Source organism: Neltuma alba, unplaced genomic scaffold, assembly GCF_004799145.2.
Source record: "Neltuma alba isolate B1F8T4 unplaced genomic scaffold, ASM479914v2 tig00002165_pilon, whole genome shotgun sequence".
Lineage (NCBI taxonomy): Eukaryota > Viridiplantae > Streptophyta > Magnoliopsida > Fabales > Fabaceae > Neltuma > Neltuma alba.
The window spans coordinates 179166-201220 of NW_021632765.1; the positions used below are offsets into that span (position 1 = coordinate 179166).

At 36.3% G+C, this 22055-nt stretch overlaps 1 protein-coding gene and 1 long non-coding RNA gene across 2 annotated transcripts; one reads left to right on the top strand and one right to left on the bottom strand.

Annotated features, from left to right (window-relative positions):
• Nucleotides 1-2630: 2630 nt before the first annotated feature.
• On the bottom strand, nt 2631-21643 carry LOC114718649 (uncharacterized). The gene is made up of 3 exons (XR_003737840.1): nt 21633-21643; nt 12810-12818; nt 2631-2757 (listed from the first exon to the last, which is right to left on the bottom strand). It is a non-coding gene; the product is annotated as an uncharacterized LOC114718649 (long non-coding RNA).
• On the top strand, nt 11167-13997 carry LOC114718623 (sodium transporter HKT1-like). The gene is made up of 2 exons (XM_028904012.1): nt 11167-12793; nt 13400-13997. Exons 1-2 carry the CDS (start codon nt 11499-11501, stop codon nt 13809-13811), a joined length of 1707 nt encoding a protein of 568 aa, XP_028759845.1. The 5' UTR covers nt 11167-11498; the 3' UTR covers nt 13812-13997.
• Nucleotides 21644-22055: the final 412 nt, after the last annotated feature.

The following is a 22055-nucleotide window of genomic DNA, read 5'->3' on the forward strand; positions in this document are numbered from 1 at the left end:
ATTTATTAGGGACAGCTTGTTTAAAATTTGAAGGGGGGAAAAAACTATTCTAGATGAGAAAGTCGAGGGGAGCTGAGAAAATAATGCATTTTTAGTTTAGTAAATAAGACTTAAAAAAAATGACTAGTAATTCTCACTCATTCTCGTATTTACCTTAAGATTTTCCCCCAGATCTTCCTTACTCGCCAACTAAAATACCTTTTTTTTTGGGGGGGGTAATTTTAAAAAAACTGAGCCTTAGAAAAAGAGGACAAGAAGAGGGTTAAAACAAAGCAAGGTAGGAAGGAAGTTGAATCAATGAAGGCAAGAATGGAGTTGATGGCAGGTTGCTTGACAAATGGACGAATGAGGAGGCGACGATGAAGAAGGGAAGAGTGGTGATTATAAACGTGAACTAGAGTCCATGGTCAAGAACTCATGATTGCTGGCTGACGGATAAAAGTTGAATTTGGTGTTATTTATTATTAATTTGTCGTTATTGATTCTACGGAGTAAAACATCACAAACTACCCTATCGTAACTGACACGCGAAATGAAGGGAGAGAGACTTGACCTCTTTCCCGCCCATTTCACTCCGCTGCGTCTACATGGGCCAACGCCTGATCGCATGAGTCATGACCATTGTTTGTCCGGCGCAAAGTAATAAAATGATTTCTAAAATACGGGCTTTTCAGTTTACCAAAATCAAAAAAAAAAATGATAATATGATCTAGCCCAGTGACGAAAAGGATCGCACTGTTGTCGAGTGGTTTTTACCGCAATAACTCTTATCAGTGTTGCCAGAATCAGTTCGTCCATTCTGGTCATTCGGCTGCAATGACTCCCCCGTTTAGATAATAGTCCCCGTCTCTTATTATAACGTCCATTTTTTTCTGACTTTTAATTTGATTTTAAATATAAGATTTCAATTTATTTTATTTCTCATATGTATTTATTTATTTCCCAGGTAGTCTCTATTATCGCTACACATGTTAAATGTTTCACAAAATGGTAATTCTGACAAATATATATGATTAGCAAATATATTTTAAGAAAAACAATATCTATTTATTACAAATAACTAACTAAACTATTTTTTTTAATCTATTCAAATTAGTCTTATAACTCCGCCTATATTGTATAGCCGGTCCCAAGCCCGGATAAATGAGGAGGGTTGTGTTAGGCCCTTAACAGCCAACGTAAAAACCCGTCGAATCTCATGAACATGGATCAACGAAGTAATTATGCTAATGCTAGGTCGTTGCCCAGAAGTGATGCGTTGTATGGCTCGAGTACAGTGAGAAATGAGCTAGAGCTGCTGCATCGTCGCCCGGATGTAGTGTTAAATGAGCAAGGGCTATCGCACTCTCTTGGACGGAGGCGACTAAAGAAGTTAGTTCATGAGACTGAGATTAGATTTGGCACTTAGAATATTGGGACGTTGAATGAGAAATCTATGGAAGTAGCAGGAGTTATGAGAGACAGAAGGATTAATATCTTATGCCTCCAAAAAACCAAATGGACTGGAGAAGCTGCCAAGGAACTTGGAGAGTATAAACTTTGGTACACAGAAAAGGTGAGCGTAAGGAATGGGGTTGGTATCATCGTTGATGGGACACGGAAAAAGAATGTGGTAGAGGTTAAAAGGTTTGAGGACAGAATAATATCGTTAAGAGTAATTGTTGGGAAGGATACTATCAATATCATTAGTGCCTATGCACCTCAGGTTGGGGCAGAGATACATCTTAAAGATAAATTTTGGGAAGATATGGAGGGTTTGGTTCAAAGCATACCACTTGAAGAAAAAAATTTTATCGGTGGGGACCTTAATGGACATGTTGATAAGGAAGCAGGACAATTCAGCGGGGCCCATGGTGGTTTTGGTTTTGGGGAGCTTAATAGTGGAGGACAATCTATTCTCGATTTTTCTCTTGCATACGATCTTAAGATTGTCAACACTTGTTTTAAGAAGCGAGAGGAGCATTTAATCACGTACAAAAGTGGTGTCTCGAAATCACAGATTGATTTCTTTTTGGTTAAGAATCTAGACAGAAGATTGTGTATTAATTGCAAAGTGATTCCAGGAGACGGGGTGACTACTCAACATAGAGTACTTATCCTTGATGTGCGTTTTAAGAGTACCAGGGAAAAGTACCATCAAGTGGCAAAACCTAGGATTAAGTGGTGGCAGTTAAAAGGGGAAAAGCCGGAGTTATTCAAAAGGACTCTTTTGAAGGAAGGAATTTGGGAGTTATAGGGAAACGCAAACATGATGTGGAAAGAGATAGCTACAAGGGTTCATTTGGTAGCTAAAGCAATTTTGGGAGAATCCAAAGGTCTTGGTCAAAGAGATAAGGAGACTTGGTGGTGGAATAAGAGTGTGCAGGAGAAAGTCAAACAGAAAAGAGATTGTTTTAAGGCCATACACTTGTGCAATAGCGTAGAGAACCAGGAAAAGTATCAGTTGGCTAAAAAAGAGACAAAGAGAGCAGTGAGCGAAGCACGTACTAAAGCTTATGAAGGGTTTTATTAGGAGTTAGGAACAAAGACGGGAGAAAGAAATATTTACAAGATCGCGAAGCAAAAGGAGAGGAAAAAGAGAGATCTGGACCAAGTAAAGTGTATAAAGGATGAAGATGGTAAAGTGTTGGTTACTGATGGTGATATTAAGGACAGATGGGAGGCTTACTTTTACAAGTTGTTTAATGAGGAAAGCAATTATACGACTCAGGACTTGCAGGACTTGTTAATTAACGAAGATGATCGGAATTTGGCTTTCTACCGCAAGATACGTATCGGAGAGGTTAAGGCGACTCTCAAGAAAATGGACAATGGAAAAGCCGTTGGGCCTAATGGTATCCCTATTGAAGTTTGGAAATGTTTGGGCGATGAGGGGGAGGTGTGGCTAACCAAGCTTTTTAATGAAATTCTACGCTCTAAAAATATGCCGGATGATTAGAGGAGAAGCATTTTAGTTCTTATTTACAAGAATAAAGGAGACATTTAAAACTGTGCAAGCTACAGAGGGATAAAACTTATGAGTCATACAATGAAGTTGTGGGAAAAAGTGATGGAATATAGGTTGAGGTTGGAAACTTCTATTTCGAAAAACCAATTTGGATTTATGCCAGGGAGATCCACTTCGGAAGCAATCTATTTACTAAGGGGGTTAATGGAGAGATATAGAAGTAAAAGAAGATATTTACATATGGTTTTTATTGATTTGAAAAAAGCTTATGATCGTGTGCCAAGAGAAGTATTGTGGGAGGCTTTAGAAAAGAAAGGTGTACGGGTTGCTTATATCAAAGCCATACAAGATATGTATGAGGTGGTAACTACCAGTGTAAGGACGCCTGGGGGGAGACAAAGGACTTCCCTATTAAGATTGGCCTACATCAGGGATCCTCTCTGAGTCCGTACTTGTTCAACATTATTCTGGATGTTCTAACTGAACCTATTCAAGAAAGAATCCCTAAGTCCATGCTCTTCGCGGATGATATAGTCCTTATGGCGGAATCAAAAGAAGAGATTAACACTAGTTTGGAGTCATGGAGAAGGACTTTGGAGTCGAAAGGTTTCCGTTTGAGCAGGAACAAAACAGAATATATGCATTGTGATTTTGGAGGGAGGCAAGGTAATGGGGATTTGGAGGTGAGGATGGGAGAGCAAATTATTCCTCAAGTATCAAAATTTAAATACCTAGGACCCATTATACAGGAGGATGGGGAAATTGATGGAGACATTTCTCATAGAATACAAGCTGACTGGTTAAAGTGGAGGAAAGCTACCGGAGTTATTTGCGATAAGAAGGTACTTGAGAAATTTAAAGGAAAATTTTATCGGACTACTATAAGACCAGCTATGATGTATGGTAGTGAATGTTGGGCAATAAAGGGAAAACAAGAGCACAAAGTCGGAGTAGCAGAAATGAGGATGTTGAGATAGATGTGTAGTCATACAAGAAAAGATAGGATTCGAAATGAAAAGATCAGGACAAGAGTTAGTGTGGCACCTATCCAAGAGAAAATGGTTGAAAATCGTTTAAGATGGTTTGGACATGTGCAGAGAAGGCCTCTGGAGGCCCCGGTGAGGAGGGTGGATCAAACAAGATGGAGTTCCATAAAAAAAGGCAGGGGAAGGCCGAGAAGAACGTTGAATAAGGTCATTGAACGAGACCTCCTAGTTAACAACATATCTAAGGATTGGGTTGTTGACAGAGCACGATAGTGTCGTGTGATTCATGTAGCTGACCCCACCTAGTGGGATAAAGCTTGTTGTTGTTGTATTAAAATTAGTCTTATATTAAAAATTGGAGATATTCAAATGTATTAAAAATAGCTTGTGCAATTTACGTTAACTTATTATTATTTTTTGTTTGCCACCGCAATTTACCCCAACTTGGTACCAAAGATATCCCAAATTTAAAATGCTCGCCGATAAACAAGACATGGGAGGCAAACTCCATTCTACGGAATATGGCAGGATAAAAAAAGGATGCGATTATTTATATAGGATATAATTATTGAGTTGATTTTAATCTAATTTATCAATTTTTTTAAATTATCTATATAGATTTCTTTCAACTATAATCAAGTAGAAGAAGAAGAGAAGATATTAAAAATGATTATGGTGTTTTAGAAAAAATATGTTATATTTTTTATAGTCAACTAATTTATCTAAATTTTTTAATCTAATCAAATTAATTAAGTAGATTTTATATTAAGAATTAGAAGGGTATGGATTTTATGTGTGGAAATGAAGAAATAATAAAAACTGAAATACGGGGAACATCCATTCCGCCCTCGGAATGCACAACAGAAGCACGAGATTCCCTTTGCATCGAAAACATCAATTGACTCAACGGGCGCCTGTACATCGGTCAAAATCTTTTGAAGCCTTAACTGAATGCAGAGGACTCAGATTGCACCAGGGGTCTAATTTCTTTTCTTTTCTTTTCTGATTGGGTTCGGACATAAAAAATGATCTCCATTCTGCTAAACTGCGAATGTTTTAATAACATTGGCCCAGATGAGAAAACACAATAATTTGAATTGCCAATAGTACTACTCCTGAAAATTTTAAAGTCGCATTTAATTGTAAATATAAATTATTTGCCAGCTAATTTTAAATATCTAGTAATTACATTTTGAAAATACTGCTTCTTTTTAATTATACCCACACTTTATTGTGATCATGAATTTTACTAAAGAATAAAATTTAAAAAATCACACGTTTTTCTAGATAACTATCAAGAATATACTACTTAGTTAAGTTTGCCAGAGGGCATAAGCATAAATTGAATGCCAAAAAACGCCATTTAAAAAGGAAAGAAAGAATACGCAAATCACGCCACAGCTTAATTAAGTAAATGATTTTTTTGGTCAAAAGAGGATAATTATAAGGCTGTTATTGAAATTATTTATGTAAATCCATATAAAACTTCCCTCATAAATTACAATTAAAAGGGTCATTTCAAACGTGTAAATAGTAATAGCAAAATATAGTTCAAAAATTGCAGAAGACGATGGAGAAGTAATAACATACAAAAACGCAAGGGTTGGCCCAAAACTCAGATCTAAAATCAAGAAACGTCATTAAGCATTGATCACAAAAATTTGATCGTGGTCATCAAGACGTAGATTTGGTATAACCTTACCACATACAGATTATCCGAATCTGCAGAGGCGAAAGATAAGCTCAAAAACATCTCACTGAATCCAACTCACTCAAATTATGGAATGGATTCGAGGATGATTAGAACCAAAAACCCACGCTACAGGGAGAATAAGGGCAAAAAGGAATAGAAAAAGAAGCACAATCCTGGTGCTGGACGCTACATATCGCCGGCGAAGAAAAAGCAAGCGGAAATCAGGAGTCAAACCCGGGCTTTCTGGGGGAGAGGAGTGAAAGCAAGGGCACTTTCCTTGCAAGAATCAGAAGCGACGTCGGAAACGAGCTTGAGAAAGTCGTCGAGAGAGAATTTTCCGTAGCGCTCTTCGTCAGCGTGGAGGTAATGGGTGATTTGGGTGAAGAAAGAGACATCGCAGGGGAGAACCAAACCGCCAGGGTTCTGAAATCCGAACTCGTCTTCGGCGCGCTTAAGGAGAGCAAGGAAGATGGGGAGGTTGAGGAAGCGAGTGGGGATGACGAAACGCTTGCTTTCGGGTCCAATGTAGACGGCAACAAAGCCAGAGGGAGTGCGACGAAGGGGACAAGAGTGAGATTCCGAGGAGAGGAGGGTACGGCGTCCGAGGTTGAGACGTCTCCAGCGCATCAACATCTGTTTGAGTCGGACAATCTGACGAATCCTATCCCCCTTCTTCATCGCACCCGCCATTGAAGTTGCAGAGCAATAGAGGGCAGAGGCAGGGCTGGCTTCCAGGCAGATGGAGTCAGTCAAGTGGTAAACCAACTTTAAGGGCGAGAGGTAAGGGCCCTGACTCTTCGCCTAAAATAACTCAACTGGGTTTCGCTCCCTAGCTTATTATTATTATTATTAGAGTTAATTAATATGCAAGTTTTTATAGTTTGAATTAATTTTGAATCAGGTTTTTATAATTTTTTTTATCAAATCCTTATACTTTTATCAGTTTTTAATTAGGTCCTTGTAATTATTTTTCTTTTTATCAAATCCTTATAATTTCACTAAATTTTTAATCAGGTCTATATAGTTTTAATCTTTATTTATTAATTAAATATAAACTTAATTAAATAGATTAATACTGAAATATAAAATATTGATAATGAAATTAAATTAACAAGCATATAATAAAAAATAAGTAATATAATTAATTAATTCAGGAAATTTTTTTAGAGCAATTAATATTTTCTTGCTGGCAAAAGTTAAAATTATTATAATAATTCATTATTTTTAGAATATTATAGTTCATAAACTAATATTAAATAATATATATTATTTTATGTTTAATAGAATAGTATTATTAGAATTTATAAAATAAAGAATAAAAAGTTCAAGGATTTAATTAAAAATAAGGTGAATTTATAAGAACTTCATAAAAATAAAAATAAATATAAGGACTTAATTAAAAATAGGTGAAAGTATAATGGTATGATAAAAAAGAAAAAAACTATAAGGACCTAATTCAAAATTAGTTAAAACTACAAGGATTTACAAATTAATTATCCCTTATTATTATTATTATTTTGAAATATACTCCCCCCTGAACGGATTAAAATTTACTTTGCTCTTAAGAATAAGATTTCAATCCAATTTATTTTTTAAATTTATATTTTTTTTGAAAAAATTATTTGTATTGATTATTTTATTTAAATTGAAAGAAGATTCAATATAAATAATTAAGGAGAACATTTTAGAAAAATTAACACATGCGTTGCACCGGCAGTAAATGAAAGGGAATGTGATTTTAAATGTTTTTTGTGTATAAAGAAAATGTAATGAGAGGAAGTTTTACGAAAGTTGATCCGTCCGGCAAGTGCACGGAATCGTTAGCAGCAATAAAGAAAGAACCTGAAATACTGAGGAAGGGCTGGTCAAAAAAAGAACTCAAGAGGGAAGGTACATTTCGCTTTCAATTAAACTAAACAGTATTGCAATAAAGCAAGAATAGTATTGCAATTTCCCTTGAGCAAAAAGCAAGGTACTAATGGGGAGCTTCTTCTAATTAATGAAAGCATTAGGGTTGAGGATTATTCCCCTCATGGAATAAACTTGCACTCATCCAATTGATTCTGATCATGTCTAGGACTAAGTCTTCTCTTCATCTCTAAACCCACAAACAGATTGTAGGAAAATGAAATCGAATTGGAGGTTTAAACATGGAATAATTGAAAAATAAAGAAAGTAACATATGATAACAATGGTAGAATCCGTAAACATTTAAAAAAAAAAAAGAAGAAAAAAAAGATGGGAGTGGAAGAACAATGAATAGCATCAATGATAAGTAGGCTCCTCTGTCAGAGTGGCGTGGTAAAGGTTATGAATCCATCTCACATTAATAACTCGACCCCTATCACCTATAAGTAGTTTTAGGCAAGTTTCCTTTGATGTGGATACTTGAATGCCAAGTATAGCTCGTAATAATCTATCTTCGGGGGCATACGAGGATTCTTTCGCCATTTGGTGGGTTCCCATTCGGTGCTCATTAGGACTCCTGTATATGGACTGTCATCACCCCACTTTCTATTTTGCTGCTGAATCACGTCTCTTGTTCGTTTGAAAAAAGTACTAGTAACATTTTGAGGTTTAAATTAAAGGTGCAGGTATATAGTCAATATCCGCGATTGATCGTGTTTCACCAACGTGTTACGGATATGTTGTTGGCTGTTGGTTGTTGTTTTGGGGTTGGTCGACTGGATTCTCGTGGTCTTGGGCCTAATTGGAGAGTTTCGGGCATTAGGGAATGAGTGATGAGTAAGGTCGCAGTGGGCAGATGCATGGCAGAAGGAGGATGCTGTTGATTCATTCACAAAGAATTGGAGGTAAAGGGACATTAGTGTGGAGTTGGGGTGAGCGTTTGGATTTGTTGGGGCTTGTGTGGCAAAATGAGAATAGTTTCAAATTTGCAATGGCTGGTGAGATGGGGGCAGGGCAGGCCTAGTCGGGAGTGAGGGGGTGGAGAGGCAGGTACGTACGTGAGGAATCCACGCAGCTTCGCCTACATATTGGTCTCTATGTACCTGCAGCCGCATCCAACACATCCTCTCCGATTCTCGTCATGAACTCGGCACTACAGACATTCACAAATTATTACAAAAATGCGGTTCCTATTGGTGTCTGTATCACTCAACAAATGCACAAGCCTGCCTTAATCACTCTGCCTCTTATATGTTTTTATATATATCGCTTCATATTCAGAATTAAATGAATTGTTTGGGGACGCCAGATAAAAAAAAAAAAAAAAAGAAGCATTCTGTTATTAATATCCTGATTTCCCTTGTGCTGTTGTGCATATAACTATACTCTAAAACTTCATCATCAAGAATAATAAGAGTAAAATGCATCGGCATTCTTTCTATTTTATCTTACTTTACACCTACAAACATCCCTTGGCTTCTGTTTTCAAAATCCATAAACCCCTTATGAAATCACAATTTATATACTCCTCTGATATTAAATATAAGACCCCTTTCATAGTGTAAATTACACTACAAAACGGGTCTTGTATTTAGGACAAGAATTTTACACTACGAAAGGGGTTTTATATTTAGGACCGAAAAAGTAATACATATCTTCTATCTATCTTTAAGATTTCATTATCTACCTATCTAGTTCACTATTAGTTGGCCGTTAAATTACATGCTTTCCACTAAAGTAGACTTTTTTAGCAACAAAAACTATCTTTAAAATCATGCAGGTTAAAAAATAATTTTAATGAGCATATTTTAAACTTTATCATTTATCATTTTTTTAAAAAAAAATTTAGTTATGTAACCTTATGTAGTTTGTAATTTTTTAATGTTTGAATACATAAAATGGTTAAAATAATTAATGTTATTTCAAACATATGCGTGTAAATATGGCTTAGGAATTTAATATAATGAGAGATTAATTGATTGGTCGATATAGTTTTTTAGACGATATCACAATTCAAACATTGTTAATAAAAAAATAATATTAGAAAACTTTCCTTTAATTAATTTAAACGTAACGCAAGTTGAATTTAGATTTTTTGATAATACTAAATAGGGATATCGTTTATGAGAACAATAAAATTTTACGGAAAAAGGTTGAATGGAAGGAATACCAAACGGCAAACACGTTATCAGAGGCAGTCCACAAAGCACATGAAAATAGACAGAAGCCACAAAATAGGATGTAGAAAGTGGAAACATCACATGCGCAATATTATCGATCATCTATGTGTGCGCACGATCTAACATTTTAATGATTAATTTATAGATTTACGATAATTATAGCTATTATGCCTCTGATCAATATCTACTAATAGTGTAACAAAATCGCTTCATTTACGTTACTATTGTATGTTACCATATCGTATACCTTTTTGAGATGGGGAGGAGGCAATTCAAATAGATAAGAATAAGTAGGCAGAGATATTATCTGCATGGCTGGGGCGTAGGGCAGAAGAGAGAACTTGCTATAACAGATCCTCACTGATTGTGGTGAATTGTCACCAAGAAATAATTTTAATGATCTAATACAAATGATTAAAAAAGATAATTTAAGAAGACATACATCTCTGACAAATAAATGATTGGAGGAGGTAGTATTTCTTAGGTTTGTTTTTATTAATACTAATTAGCCTGGATACGTGATGGAGACAGGATTCATAAGTTCCAAATGTTTTTGATATCGGCTAGCTAGTGACCAAAAACACAAGACACCAGTGAGAGCGTCGGTCGGTTGCTGGCTTGGCTAGTGCTCCAAATAGGAGCGGGATGAGCAATCCCACATAGAAAAAGACAAAAGTAGAAAGCAAATGATGTAGAACAAACGGACACACACGACGATTGATTGAGGTGGGGGGGATAATTGAGGAAGTGGGATTTTGGGAGGATTGATTAACAAATCATAATAGAGGAAGATAGATCAATACATACGGATCATACAAATCATGCTTTACTGGGATTGCATCAGTATAATGTCATCAACATACAGGAAAGTAATAGTGGAAGATGGCAAAGAATGACGAACCTAAACAACCACTGAACACACATACGTATAATCACCCAGCGTAATATGGTAAATACAGAAAACAAAGAGTGCATCTAATGAGAACCATATATAAAAAGTGCATGATTATATTCGCCATCCATGCCAACCAATTCAATTGTATTGTCACAATAAACCTGCACGCGACATGGCACCGATTCGGGCTCAAAAACATGACGGAATAAAGCATACATAGGTAGATCATTCCGCAGAAAGAAGTTGTATGCAGAGGAAATATAATTGTGGAATTGTTCGATCTCTCAAAGTCAAGGAAGAGATCGATATTCTTGCGAAAGTTGAGGCGGAGAATTACAAAACGCGTGAAAGAAGGCAGAAGTCAGCAGGCATAAAGCTAAGTCAGGAAGGGATGGATGAAAACCTGAGAGGAAAACGAAATCCCAGGGGGTGAAAGGAAAAGCTTAAGCTGATCATAGTGATGAGCTTACTAACCCTGGCATCCATGAGATGAGGATAGAGGATGCTTCCTCGTGGATGGTGCTGATTTGGCCGCCTCTATAACCACCACATGTATTTGCAATCCGTTGTCCTACTCCATCAAATATCAGACATACCTCACACTCCTGTCCCATCGTTATTTCACTCCCACATATCCACATGGGGTACGGTGTGATCAATATGTGAATTTAAAGCTGAACGCAACCGGGAAGAGGTCAAGCTTCTAACCATGCCCCACTCTGCCTTCTGTTGCATTCTCAATCATACACACCCAATTCTCCTATTCATTCCCTTTCTCAATCCACCCCGGTTTCGCTGCAACCTCCTACTGCTCTGCCTCCCCCCATCAAAAACCCAGTTTCATTCCCTTCCTTCTTAGCGTTCTACGCCCACCACCTTCTTCAGAAACATGAATAATCTTCTCCCTTGGTCTCCATTAAAAAACATGCGTCATCTATCATCTCATCTGGCTGCTCTTGTTACTTTTAGTAACACCCGCCATCTTCTTCCACTTCTTCAAAAAGTGAATCGTCTTGTTTGCTCTCCTCTCAAAAACTTGCATCTCTTTGCTCATCTCCGCGCTCTCATCACTTTCTGTAAATCCCTCTATCGTCTTCTAGCCTTCCACGTTAGCCCCTTTTTTTTCCAACTCTTGTACTTCATAATCCTGTCTCTCTTTGGTTTCCTTGGTCTCAAGGTCTCCAAGCCCAGAATCCCTGTTCCCGCCAGCGACTTGGATCTCTTCTTTACCTCTGTTTCCGCATCCACCGTCTCCAGCATGACCGTGGTGGAAATGGAGGCTTTCTCCCATTCCCAGCTCGTTGTCATCTTGTTCCTCATGTTCCTTGGCGGTGAGGTTTTGTCCTCTATGCTGGACCTTCTATATTCTTCCTTCATTCTCTTTAAGAAACAGAGCCTTAAAGACAGAGAAACCCCTCTTCCGCTCAAACAGCACCCTCCAATGTCAACTGCCCATCAAATCGAGATTAGTTTAGTTTCTATGCAAAAACAGAATGAGGCCTGTACTGTAGATTGCAGTGATCCTAGTGTGGCTAAAAATGATAATATGGGCAGACTGAGGCAAAATTCCATTAGATGTCTTGCTTTTGTGATCTTGGGTTACCTTATGGTGCTTCACGTGGCGGGTTCTGGTTTGGTCTCATCCTACATGAGAATCATGCCAAGTGCAGGACAAGTACTAAGAAACAAAGGGATCGACATATACATGTTCTCTGTGTTCACCATAGTGTCCACTTTTGCCAGTTGCGGTTTTGTCCCCACAAACGAAAACATGATTGTGTTCAGGCAGAACCCAGGTCTGCTGTTACTCATTTTGCCATTTGTTTTTCTCGGGAACACCTTATACCCGCCATTCCTGAGGCTTGTGGTTTGGGCTCTGGAGAAAGTTACCAAAAGAGAAGAGTTCTCTTATATTCAGAACAATTACGAGGAGATGGGTTATGGCCACATGCTGTCTTATGCACATTGCGTGTGCCTTGTGGCTACTGTTTTTGGGCTGAATCTGACCCAGTTGGTGCTGTTCTGCTGCATGGAGTGGAAGTCGGACAGCATGGAGGGCCTAAATAGCTATCAGAAATTAATTTCATCGCTGTTCCAAATTTCAAATGCCAGACATGCCGGTGAATCTGTTTTCGATCTTTCTACGCTCTCTTCGGCCACTTTGGTGCTCTTCGTCGTCATGATGTAAGCACCTCATTACTATCTCTCCCTCTCCCCCTGGCCCTCCTTGCTTTCATGGAGATAAAGTATAATGGCGCATGATTAGTCACAATTTTATAAGCTCTGAACTAGTAGTCCCTTTTGTTTCCTAGTGAATTTTCCACGTTTGAAGATTTTTATTTGGGTTTTGGGAGCCTGTTCTGTGCATGTTCATCGGCGCTCATATTTGATCCATCTGTTTTTGTGTTCCAGGATGTTTGGTGTAACTTTTACGCAAGTTGCCTTCAAATCTCGAAAGAACCTACAAATGTTGCTTCTTTTCGGTTGAAAAATCAAATAAAGTTATAATGGTAACCATATGGCTCCTGTAGGACTTAGCACCATAGATTTTTAATTGTTTTTTAAAACTCTTTATGCTACCACGCAGAATCTCATAAAGAGGATTAACTGAAGGTGTTTTGCATCGAAGAATAAAATTTTGGTCCATAGAAAACGAATACTATAATTATGGTGCTTGTTGACTAAAATCATGCCAAATATATACACCAGTAAGAAAGAAGTTAGTGAAGTCGGAGAAGAAATATGATGGGACATAACGTAGATATGGGCCATTTTGTATGTGGAGAACAGGTACCTGCCACCATACACGACGTTTCTACCCAGCGCGAGGGACCGTGAAAACGAGGGGAGGAAAGAGAAAAGAAGTCTGAAGGAGTGTCTGCTGTTCTCTCAGTTGTGTTACCTAGTTATCTTCGTGATTCTGATATGCATCACGGAGAGGCAAAGCCTGAGAGAAGATCCCCTCAACTTCAATGTGTTGAGCATCACCCTGGAGGTGGTGAGCGCCTATGGGAATGTGGGGTTCTCGATGGGATATAGCTGCCAACGGCGTTTGAGACAGGACGCGAATTGCAGAAACGAGTGGGTTGGATTTGCAGGAAGATGGACTAACAAAGGAAAGTCGATCCTCGTAGTCATCATGATCCTGGGAAGGATCAAGAAGTTCAACATAAATGGCGGCAAGGCTTGGCTTCTCTCCTAGATGGCCCCCATGCATGCAACTTCCTTCCTTCCTTCCTTCCTTCCTTCCTTTTGTAGTAAATACGGATCCATGAACATATTTAAGCTCAGCAAGTTTGTCAAGGCTTGTAATCGCAATTCGGAAGCTATGCATTTATAGTTTATATCCTCATCATGATTTTGACGAAAATCGTCTCCAAAATTGAAAGCCTTGTGGTCTCAATACAGTAAGTGTCTTAGTTACTGTTAATATGCACACTGTCCCCCCCCCCCTCCTAAAAAAGAAGGATTTGAGATGATGTTAAAAAGGGAATGGCGTGCTAATGGGGGAGCCGTTTAGTTAGTTGAAGAAGTAACGACTTTGGAGAGGAGGAGGGAAAAGCAGCGCAGATATGGTCCCCGGCGGCGGGGATGGTGACGGAGGAAGACACGTGTCCTGACTTCCCGAAAGGGAAAGAGAGAGTTGAAATGACGGAGATGCCATTGGCAGCATCTCTAGGTAGTCACCAAAAGAAACATAAGAAGCAAAGGGTGAGAGGGGCACATATTTGAGAGAGAGAGAGAGAGAGAGAGAGATAAGTTCATATATAAACAGTATATAATCCAGAAGCTGCCATGCTAGCGTGTCCATATTCTCTGCATCTTTCAAATACCCAGGCCACCATCATACACGCACTTCACCCGTTTCACATCCCACTGCCGATTTCTATACGAGGACGCTGTTGGTGAGTGATTTGTAAGTATATCTATAAATACTCTTTGAATTTGAAGGTATGTTTTGGTCTTGGTCTTGATGAGTTTCTAAAACCCAACTCACCTAAACTTTCTGTAAAAAAAAAAAACTAAAAAGTTTTACCAACGTAAATGCAAACATTATAATAGTGCAATATCTACTTATTTTTTTAAAAGGAAAATTACAATCATATACTTGAAATATTCGCAAAAGATTAAAAAAACAGAGTGGAAACAAAACCACTTTCATATCCATCCCTTTAAAATTCAATATTACGTTTACGTGACACTAATCACATGTGTATATATGGTCGGTTAGGCGCAAGCCACTATGGCCAAGACGCCAATCAAAGTATCAGACTTCAACCCAAAAACAGAAACAGAACAAGACGCGCATTTATTTTATTACACGCGCCTTCTACCCATATACGTTGACTATAATCCCACAGCCCACTCATTGCCATACAAACTAACACGATAGGTACATAGTGATACTCTTTTTTTTTTTTTTTTTATATGAAGGGTACATAGTGATACTGATACATATATTTCATACTGGTATTTCTGTAATTTAAAAATATGCCTTCATTTTGTTTTACATATATATTTTATTCGCCCAAATACTTCTTATTTATTGCACCTTTCTATCGTTATATATGTATATATGGAATATGCGTAGATACACACACATTAGAAACATTTTTTAGATATATAAAAACAATTTTATATTCAATTAACCACCATATGATAATGTATTTAAAGCAACAGATTATGCTAATGAGAAATTCAATTAAAAATTAAATACCATGATACTAATGACTGACTGAAGCTTATATCGAATTCGATCCTAATCTTGTAAAGCTTGGGCGATGCAGTGTATTTGGGGCAACAAAAAAAAGGACATCCACAAAATTTAAAAGAATATATATAATTCACTTAGAATAAAACCGATCGAATTTCCATTTAAAATAAAACCACTTGCACGTTAAGAAAAAGTAAATAAAGCAAATGCGCGAATTAACTTGTGCTTATATTGAACCGCACATCTGCTCTCAGAAGTGCTATAACCTTGTAAAAAGGACAACCTGACTTGAATTCAACATTCCCCAGCAATTTTTTTTGCTTGCCATTTAGATCTGCTGCTGCATTTCAACCCATTCCTCCACCTGCCCCATGCAGCTACTTCAACTTTGGTGGAGTATATATTATTACTTCATGCAATTAGTTCATACATACGGGGAACACAAGTCAAAATTGTCATCAGAAACTGACCCCTTTAATTTGTTTTGGGACAGTGAACTGAGGATCGTGCATCTCACTGGCATATGTTATTTTATATATAACCTTAAAGTAACATGTTTTATTTTCACATCATTATCATATACTCTCTTAAAATTATATGAGGGAAAAACTAAACAGAATTGGCTCAAGAAGCATGTCAAATGTTGGTTGGGTCCTGGCAGTGCAAGTCATAGTTAATTTCATCTCGCATGGTTGAGCAGGGCATGGGGTAGAATAATGATCGCTAGCTGGCTGCATGCATGTTGACAAATGGCATAGACGAACGATTTCTTATTTTGGAACCGGGAATACAATCTGGCCAGGCCTGCTATATGGAAATGGGAATATTCACGGGGAGCAGAATATATCATCCAGAGAATTTATTCGATCGGGCAATATATTGATTAAAAATAACGGAAAAAAGCAAAGAAAAGAAAAGAATTTATTCGGGCCGAGCATTTTGGCAGCTTCAATGTCTGTCTGTTTAGTGTTTTCAGCAACAGGTACCTGCCACCATACACAACATTTTTGCCCATAAGCATGAGGAAGCAAGAGAATGATAAGAAGAGAGACAAAAGGAGTCTAAAGGAGTGTCTTTTGTTCTCTCAGCTGACTTACTTGGGCATGTTCATTATTCTGATTTGCATGATAGAGGGCAAAAGCTGGAGAGAAGATCCCCTCAACTTTAATGTGTTTAGCATCACTCTTGAAGTCATCAGGCAAGTAATTGATACATAAAAGATAAAATTTGATCAGCATATGTGTACACACACAAATGAAATGAAGCAAGTTGAAATACTAAATAATGAAATATACATGATGAACAATAATAAAATGTAGTGCAAATGGAAATGTGGGGTTCTCAATGGGATATAGCTGCAAATGGCAGTTGAAAGCAGATGGAAGTGTGGAGATGAGTGGGTTGGAGTTGCAGGAAAGTGGACAAACAAAGGAAAGTTGATCCTCATCCTCGTCGTGTTCTTCGGAAGGGTCAAGAAATTCAACATGAGGGGCGGCAAAGCTTGGCTTCTCTCCTAATTAATTGCCTTTACTTCCACCTACATATAAATGAAGCTTTGACCAAAAGCCTTTTCTACATGGGTGGAGAGCTTTGATTGGTAGCTAGGCTGAAAATACCACTGAGCTGCAAGGTACAAATTAAATGAGCAAATTAAAATCCCCGGTTGCACCCATGAAACCATGCAATTTAAGCAAACCTGACGACGATCCCAAGACAGATAGATAACTTATCTATAAAAAATTTGGGATTCTAGGTGATTGGAAGGGTCCATTATAAATATTTAATGTAACTTATCAATTCTCATATTCTTCTCCTAACTTTCTTGAGTTGCAAAATTATGGATCAAAATTTTACATACTTCATTCTTAATGGATAAGCTAAATAATCCAATCTTATGATGAATTAGAGTTGTGATTATCTCAGAAGAGATTCATGTAGTTTTAATAAAAATGTCAAGAAAATAAAATGGAGGAAGAGGGACATACCGGATTCAGGTTCAGAGCAATCCAATTTAAACACGACAAATACATACACGAGAGAGAGGAGAGAATTTCACTGGTTGCGATTGATATTGGAGATATTGATATAATATTATTTAATTTGTCTTCATTAAATATTTTGGCTACTAGAGATCGGATATGCGAACAAATAACAGCATCAACAACAAGCATCTTACCACCTTCTTTGGACAGTGAGAATCTAATCTTGTGATATCAAGATCATTGCCTTAATCTTGGAACATTAACTAACCTTTTATAATAACATTTGTCTCCATATATTCATTTATGGATAGTTTTAATAATAACAAGAGATTTCATTGGGGGTAAGGCGATAAAGACCCATAGCTTAAAGAATGATCAACAGGTCGATAAAGTCTGATGGTGGAGCATTGCTATCCACATCACATGGAGTAACTTTTTCCACTACACATATATACATTCATTGACACATATACACTTGACACCAACATTAATTAATTAATGGTTCTCTCGTCCGCATTCATTCAATTCATACACATTTGGTTTTGCAGGAAATCATTAGTGGCTCCATTATATTATTGTCCAGAGAGCGCATGCAGAAATAGTAAGATTGATCGGTCGATGAATGAATAAGGAACGCTAGCTGAAGCCCAAAAGGGAAAAAGTATATGACCTCGCTCTTCCATGTTATTTACAAATAATGTTCCTTACGGGTCTTATTAACCTTTTATTATTTAGTACGAGTTGAAAAAATGTGAATAATAATGTTGGGACTCCAAAATGCCAAGACCAGTTCTCTGTTGCAGTACGTACATACGTACACAGCTAGCCCAAAACAGGAATGGGCACCAGAAACCAAAGACAAGGAGCTAAACAAGATAAAACTAATAAGGGGCATAAGCTTGTTTCATGTAATAGAAATGAGTTGAGGAACGGTGTGTGTTATAAACGGAGCGCATTCTTAACGGTTTCAAAGTCTAGCTAGAGACTACCATCTCAGCTCTTCATAATGCTAATTAATTACGAATGCCTTACAATAAAAATCAACTGTACAGACAGCACTTATTTTATTTGAAAATATTATTGCAACTGCATGATTAATAGCTTTTGCAAAAAGTTATATAGGAGTGCTTTATGCCCTTCAAAAAAAGATAGTTAAATGGAGATGATCCTGTCGAAAGAAGTGGCCATCCACTACACAGATAAAGACAATAGCCACAAGATGGGAATAGGGAATTGTATACAAGGCACACGTAATAATATCCGATTATGTTTTCAGTATTTAATTATTATTGTTGCAATTATTATGTGATGAGAAGATTTTCAAAATTGACAACATTCACGAATTATTTGGCACGACTCTTAAAACGATTTTATAGAAGATGACAAGGTTCATAAAACATCACAAAGTTAAGAGTTATTTTAGTGTATTCTAGTAGATATTATTTTCTTTTCATTTTTCATGAAAGGCAAATCTCCACCATCTCTACCATCAACAAATAAACTCACTTGCCTTTAATTTTGATCACTCAAAAGATATACATAGAAGCAAACTATATATGTATATCCCTTTGTAAAAATTATTATTGTTGTCTTATTTTGGGTTTCACGAAAACAACTCATACTTAACAGTATCGCTTAATGATCCTATATATAATGACATATTATATTTCATTTCAAAATTCTTATATTTCATTTCAAGATTCTTCTTTGTCTTGGCGTATGCCTATGAAGACGAGAGTCTGGACTCACAAAGGGCAAAGGCCTAAGAATCGTACAAAACTTTGTTTCTCCTTTATTTCTCTGCAATTCAAGAAATATCATCAAATTATAATGAATTATTTGATCAATGCGAACTTGTTCTTTGACAAAAACGGTGTGGAGATGACAAAAACAAGTGACTTAATTTTTGGTATGATAGACTTCTCTGGTCTTTAATGTAGGGCTTAATTTAAGAATTGATGCTAGTATTTTATATAAGATCTATTTTACATATTTATTAGTCTTTTTTAAAATTAATCCTATTGATATTCTCTCACAATAATCAAGTAGAAGAGAAAATGAAGGAATTTAAAAAGATGATTATGGTGTTTTAAAAAATACATATCATATTAACTAATTTAACTAACACTCTTAATATATTCAAATTAGTTAATTATATCTTACATCAAGAATCAGAGTAGTTTAGGTTATTATTAAATCTTCTCGGGTGAAATAAGGATTACTGATTGGCTACAAGTATCTTTATTTGATTACTTCCTCTTTAACATGCGGAATCAGAAGTATAAAAAACAAAGAAAGAAAGAAATGGGTAGAGAGAGATATCATTCCCCATGAGGCAATTAAAGTTTAATAATGCACACAGGCACTAAATATTTCTTAAGTTTATCTTTATTAAAACAACCACTTACAGTTAAGGAGCAACATTGTTGGTTACTGACGACAAATTATGTGATCTTTAAATATTACTTTTCACTGATATGTAATCTTTGCAATTCGTATAATAATACAAGAAAGTAAACTAAATAGTTTATAAAAGAACAAGGCAAATGTACTAAGAAAGATGGGGAGTTGTTTGGGAGTCTATCAAAAGAACAAGGTAGGGAAATAGAAGAAGCTAGAAAAGGGAGGAAGGAGAGGTGGGGGGAATAAATGTGCCAACTCTCATATCACAATGGACTATCAACCAACAAATTTGTGAGTGAGTGGGGCAGATTGCACCGACTTAGCATTTCCTTTCCATACTTTGCTACCCATTAAATATCATATCCCCTTTAATATTTAAAATATGTAGCATACACGATCCTAAGAAAACGGGAAGAAGAGAGGTAGGCGCAGATTGGCAGATTTATTAGATATAGCAGTAACTAATAAGACCAGAAAAGGACACAATAATGGAAAGAAAATGAAACGTACATGTGTAGATAGCTAGACGAGTGTCACAGGGAGGAGGAGGATATATGAACAGAACATTAATGCAGAAAGATATACATAAATGATTACCGATACAAATAGCTAGATGGCCCAAAGTGCTTCCATAAAATCAAATATTTTGGGGGTGTTTGGATAAAATCAAACCATGATTTAGAAAATAACTTCTGAAAAATAGATTTTAGAATAATAGATTCTGTAAATAGATTTTGGAAAAATAAATTTTCAGAATAGATTTTGAAAAAAGTGATTTTGATAAAGTGAGAATATTTGAATAATTGTTATCAGAATCTTTTTTTATATACAAATTACTAAAAAGGACATAAGCTAATATGATAACTAAATAAATGATAGATTTTAATTTATATTTTTGTTTGAAATAATAAATTTGTAAATAATAAATTATATATGAAAAATATAATTAATATTATCTCCGGTCGTTAATATAAGAGCTAATTGGGTATTCCACTTGATTTTGAATCTAAAATATCAATCTATCTTGTCTCATACATTTATCCTTTTTTGTCAAAGTAGCCCTTATGTTAATTTGCACATGTTAAATGTTACATTAAATAATAATCCCAATACACATCGTTAATAGGTGTTTTAGAGAATGCAACACCTATTTATTATAAATAAATAATTTAAGTAATTTTTTTAATATTTACAAATTAGTTTTCCAACTCTTACATTAAGGATCAAAGGTAGTAATTAATATGTGTATATATATTTATATCCCAAACCATGATCTTATGCCTTAAAAAGCAAAAAAAAAATTTACTTTATGAAAAACCATGGTTTCCCAATGCAAAGTGATTTTAAAAAAAATTATGGTGTTTAGTTATTTTTATAAAAATAATGCTTGGATGTTTTTTCTTCAAACTATGGCTTTCTTTTCAAAATCATGGTTTGAAGGAAAATCCAAACACCCCTCAGCGTAAAGGGACAGAAAAGGAAGCCAAAGAAGAGATAGATCCTGTAGGCGCACAGATTTAAATGTCAGGGTAAAGGGACAGAAAAGGAATCCTCTCATAATCCTTCTTTCTCCTTTTCTTCTCAGAATCTCATCTCTACCATTGGATCAAATAATGCATGGTTCAGATTGAACCATGCATTATTTGATCCAATGGTAGAGATGAGATTCTGAGAAGAAAAGGAGAAAGAAGGATTCTGAGAGGATCCAAATCCAAAGAAGAGAGAGACAGATCTTGTAGTCGCACAGATTAAGAGAGGATACCACGCATAAAGAGAGAGAATATGTTTGATTTTTATTTTGATTCTAAATATAAGACTCCAATCTACTTTATCTTTTATAGTTATCTATTTTTTTTAAGATAGTCCTTTAATAATGATAGTTGTAGATAACAAACTTGATTAGTAAGGATATTTTAGGAAAAACAATACTTATCCATTACAAATAATTAACTTAACTAAGTTCATTAATCTCTCCAAATTAGTCAATTGGCTCTTATAATTAGGATAAGAGGTAGTAATAAATTTGCATTTTTTGTGTCCTTTTTGTTCCCCCCTCCACGGCCCCCACTTGTTATTGACGTGGACGATGAGGTGGAAAACAATCTGCTGACTGAATCGATGAATTAAAATAGGAGTGACAAAGGTCACAGTGAACGTATATTCTTCAATCTTCATGTTTTGTGGAGACCCAAATGAGACTCCATTCTCTCTCTCCCTCTCTGTCCTTCACTATTGCCCATACGCACCACCGATATTTTTTAGTTCTTCCAACATCTTTGACATGTGGTCTCACTTCACATCGACGCCCATTTCTAATATTTTATGATGTCTCTCACTCTTTCAGTAC

What these genes read in the sequence shown, in the direction of transcription:
- LOC114718623 (XM_028904012.1), top strand. Translation starts at nt 11,499, where the DNA reads ATGAATAATCTTCTCCCTTGGTCTCCATTAAAAAACATGCGTCATCTA. An exon ending in GTGCTCTTCGTCGTCATGAT is followed by an intron (nt 12,794 to 13,399) that starts GTAAGCACCTCA and finishes TGTGGAGAACAG; the next exon opens with GTACCTGCCACCATACACGA.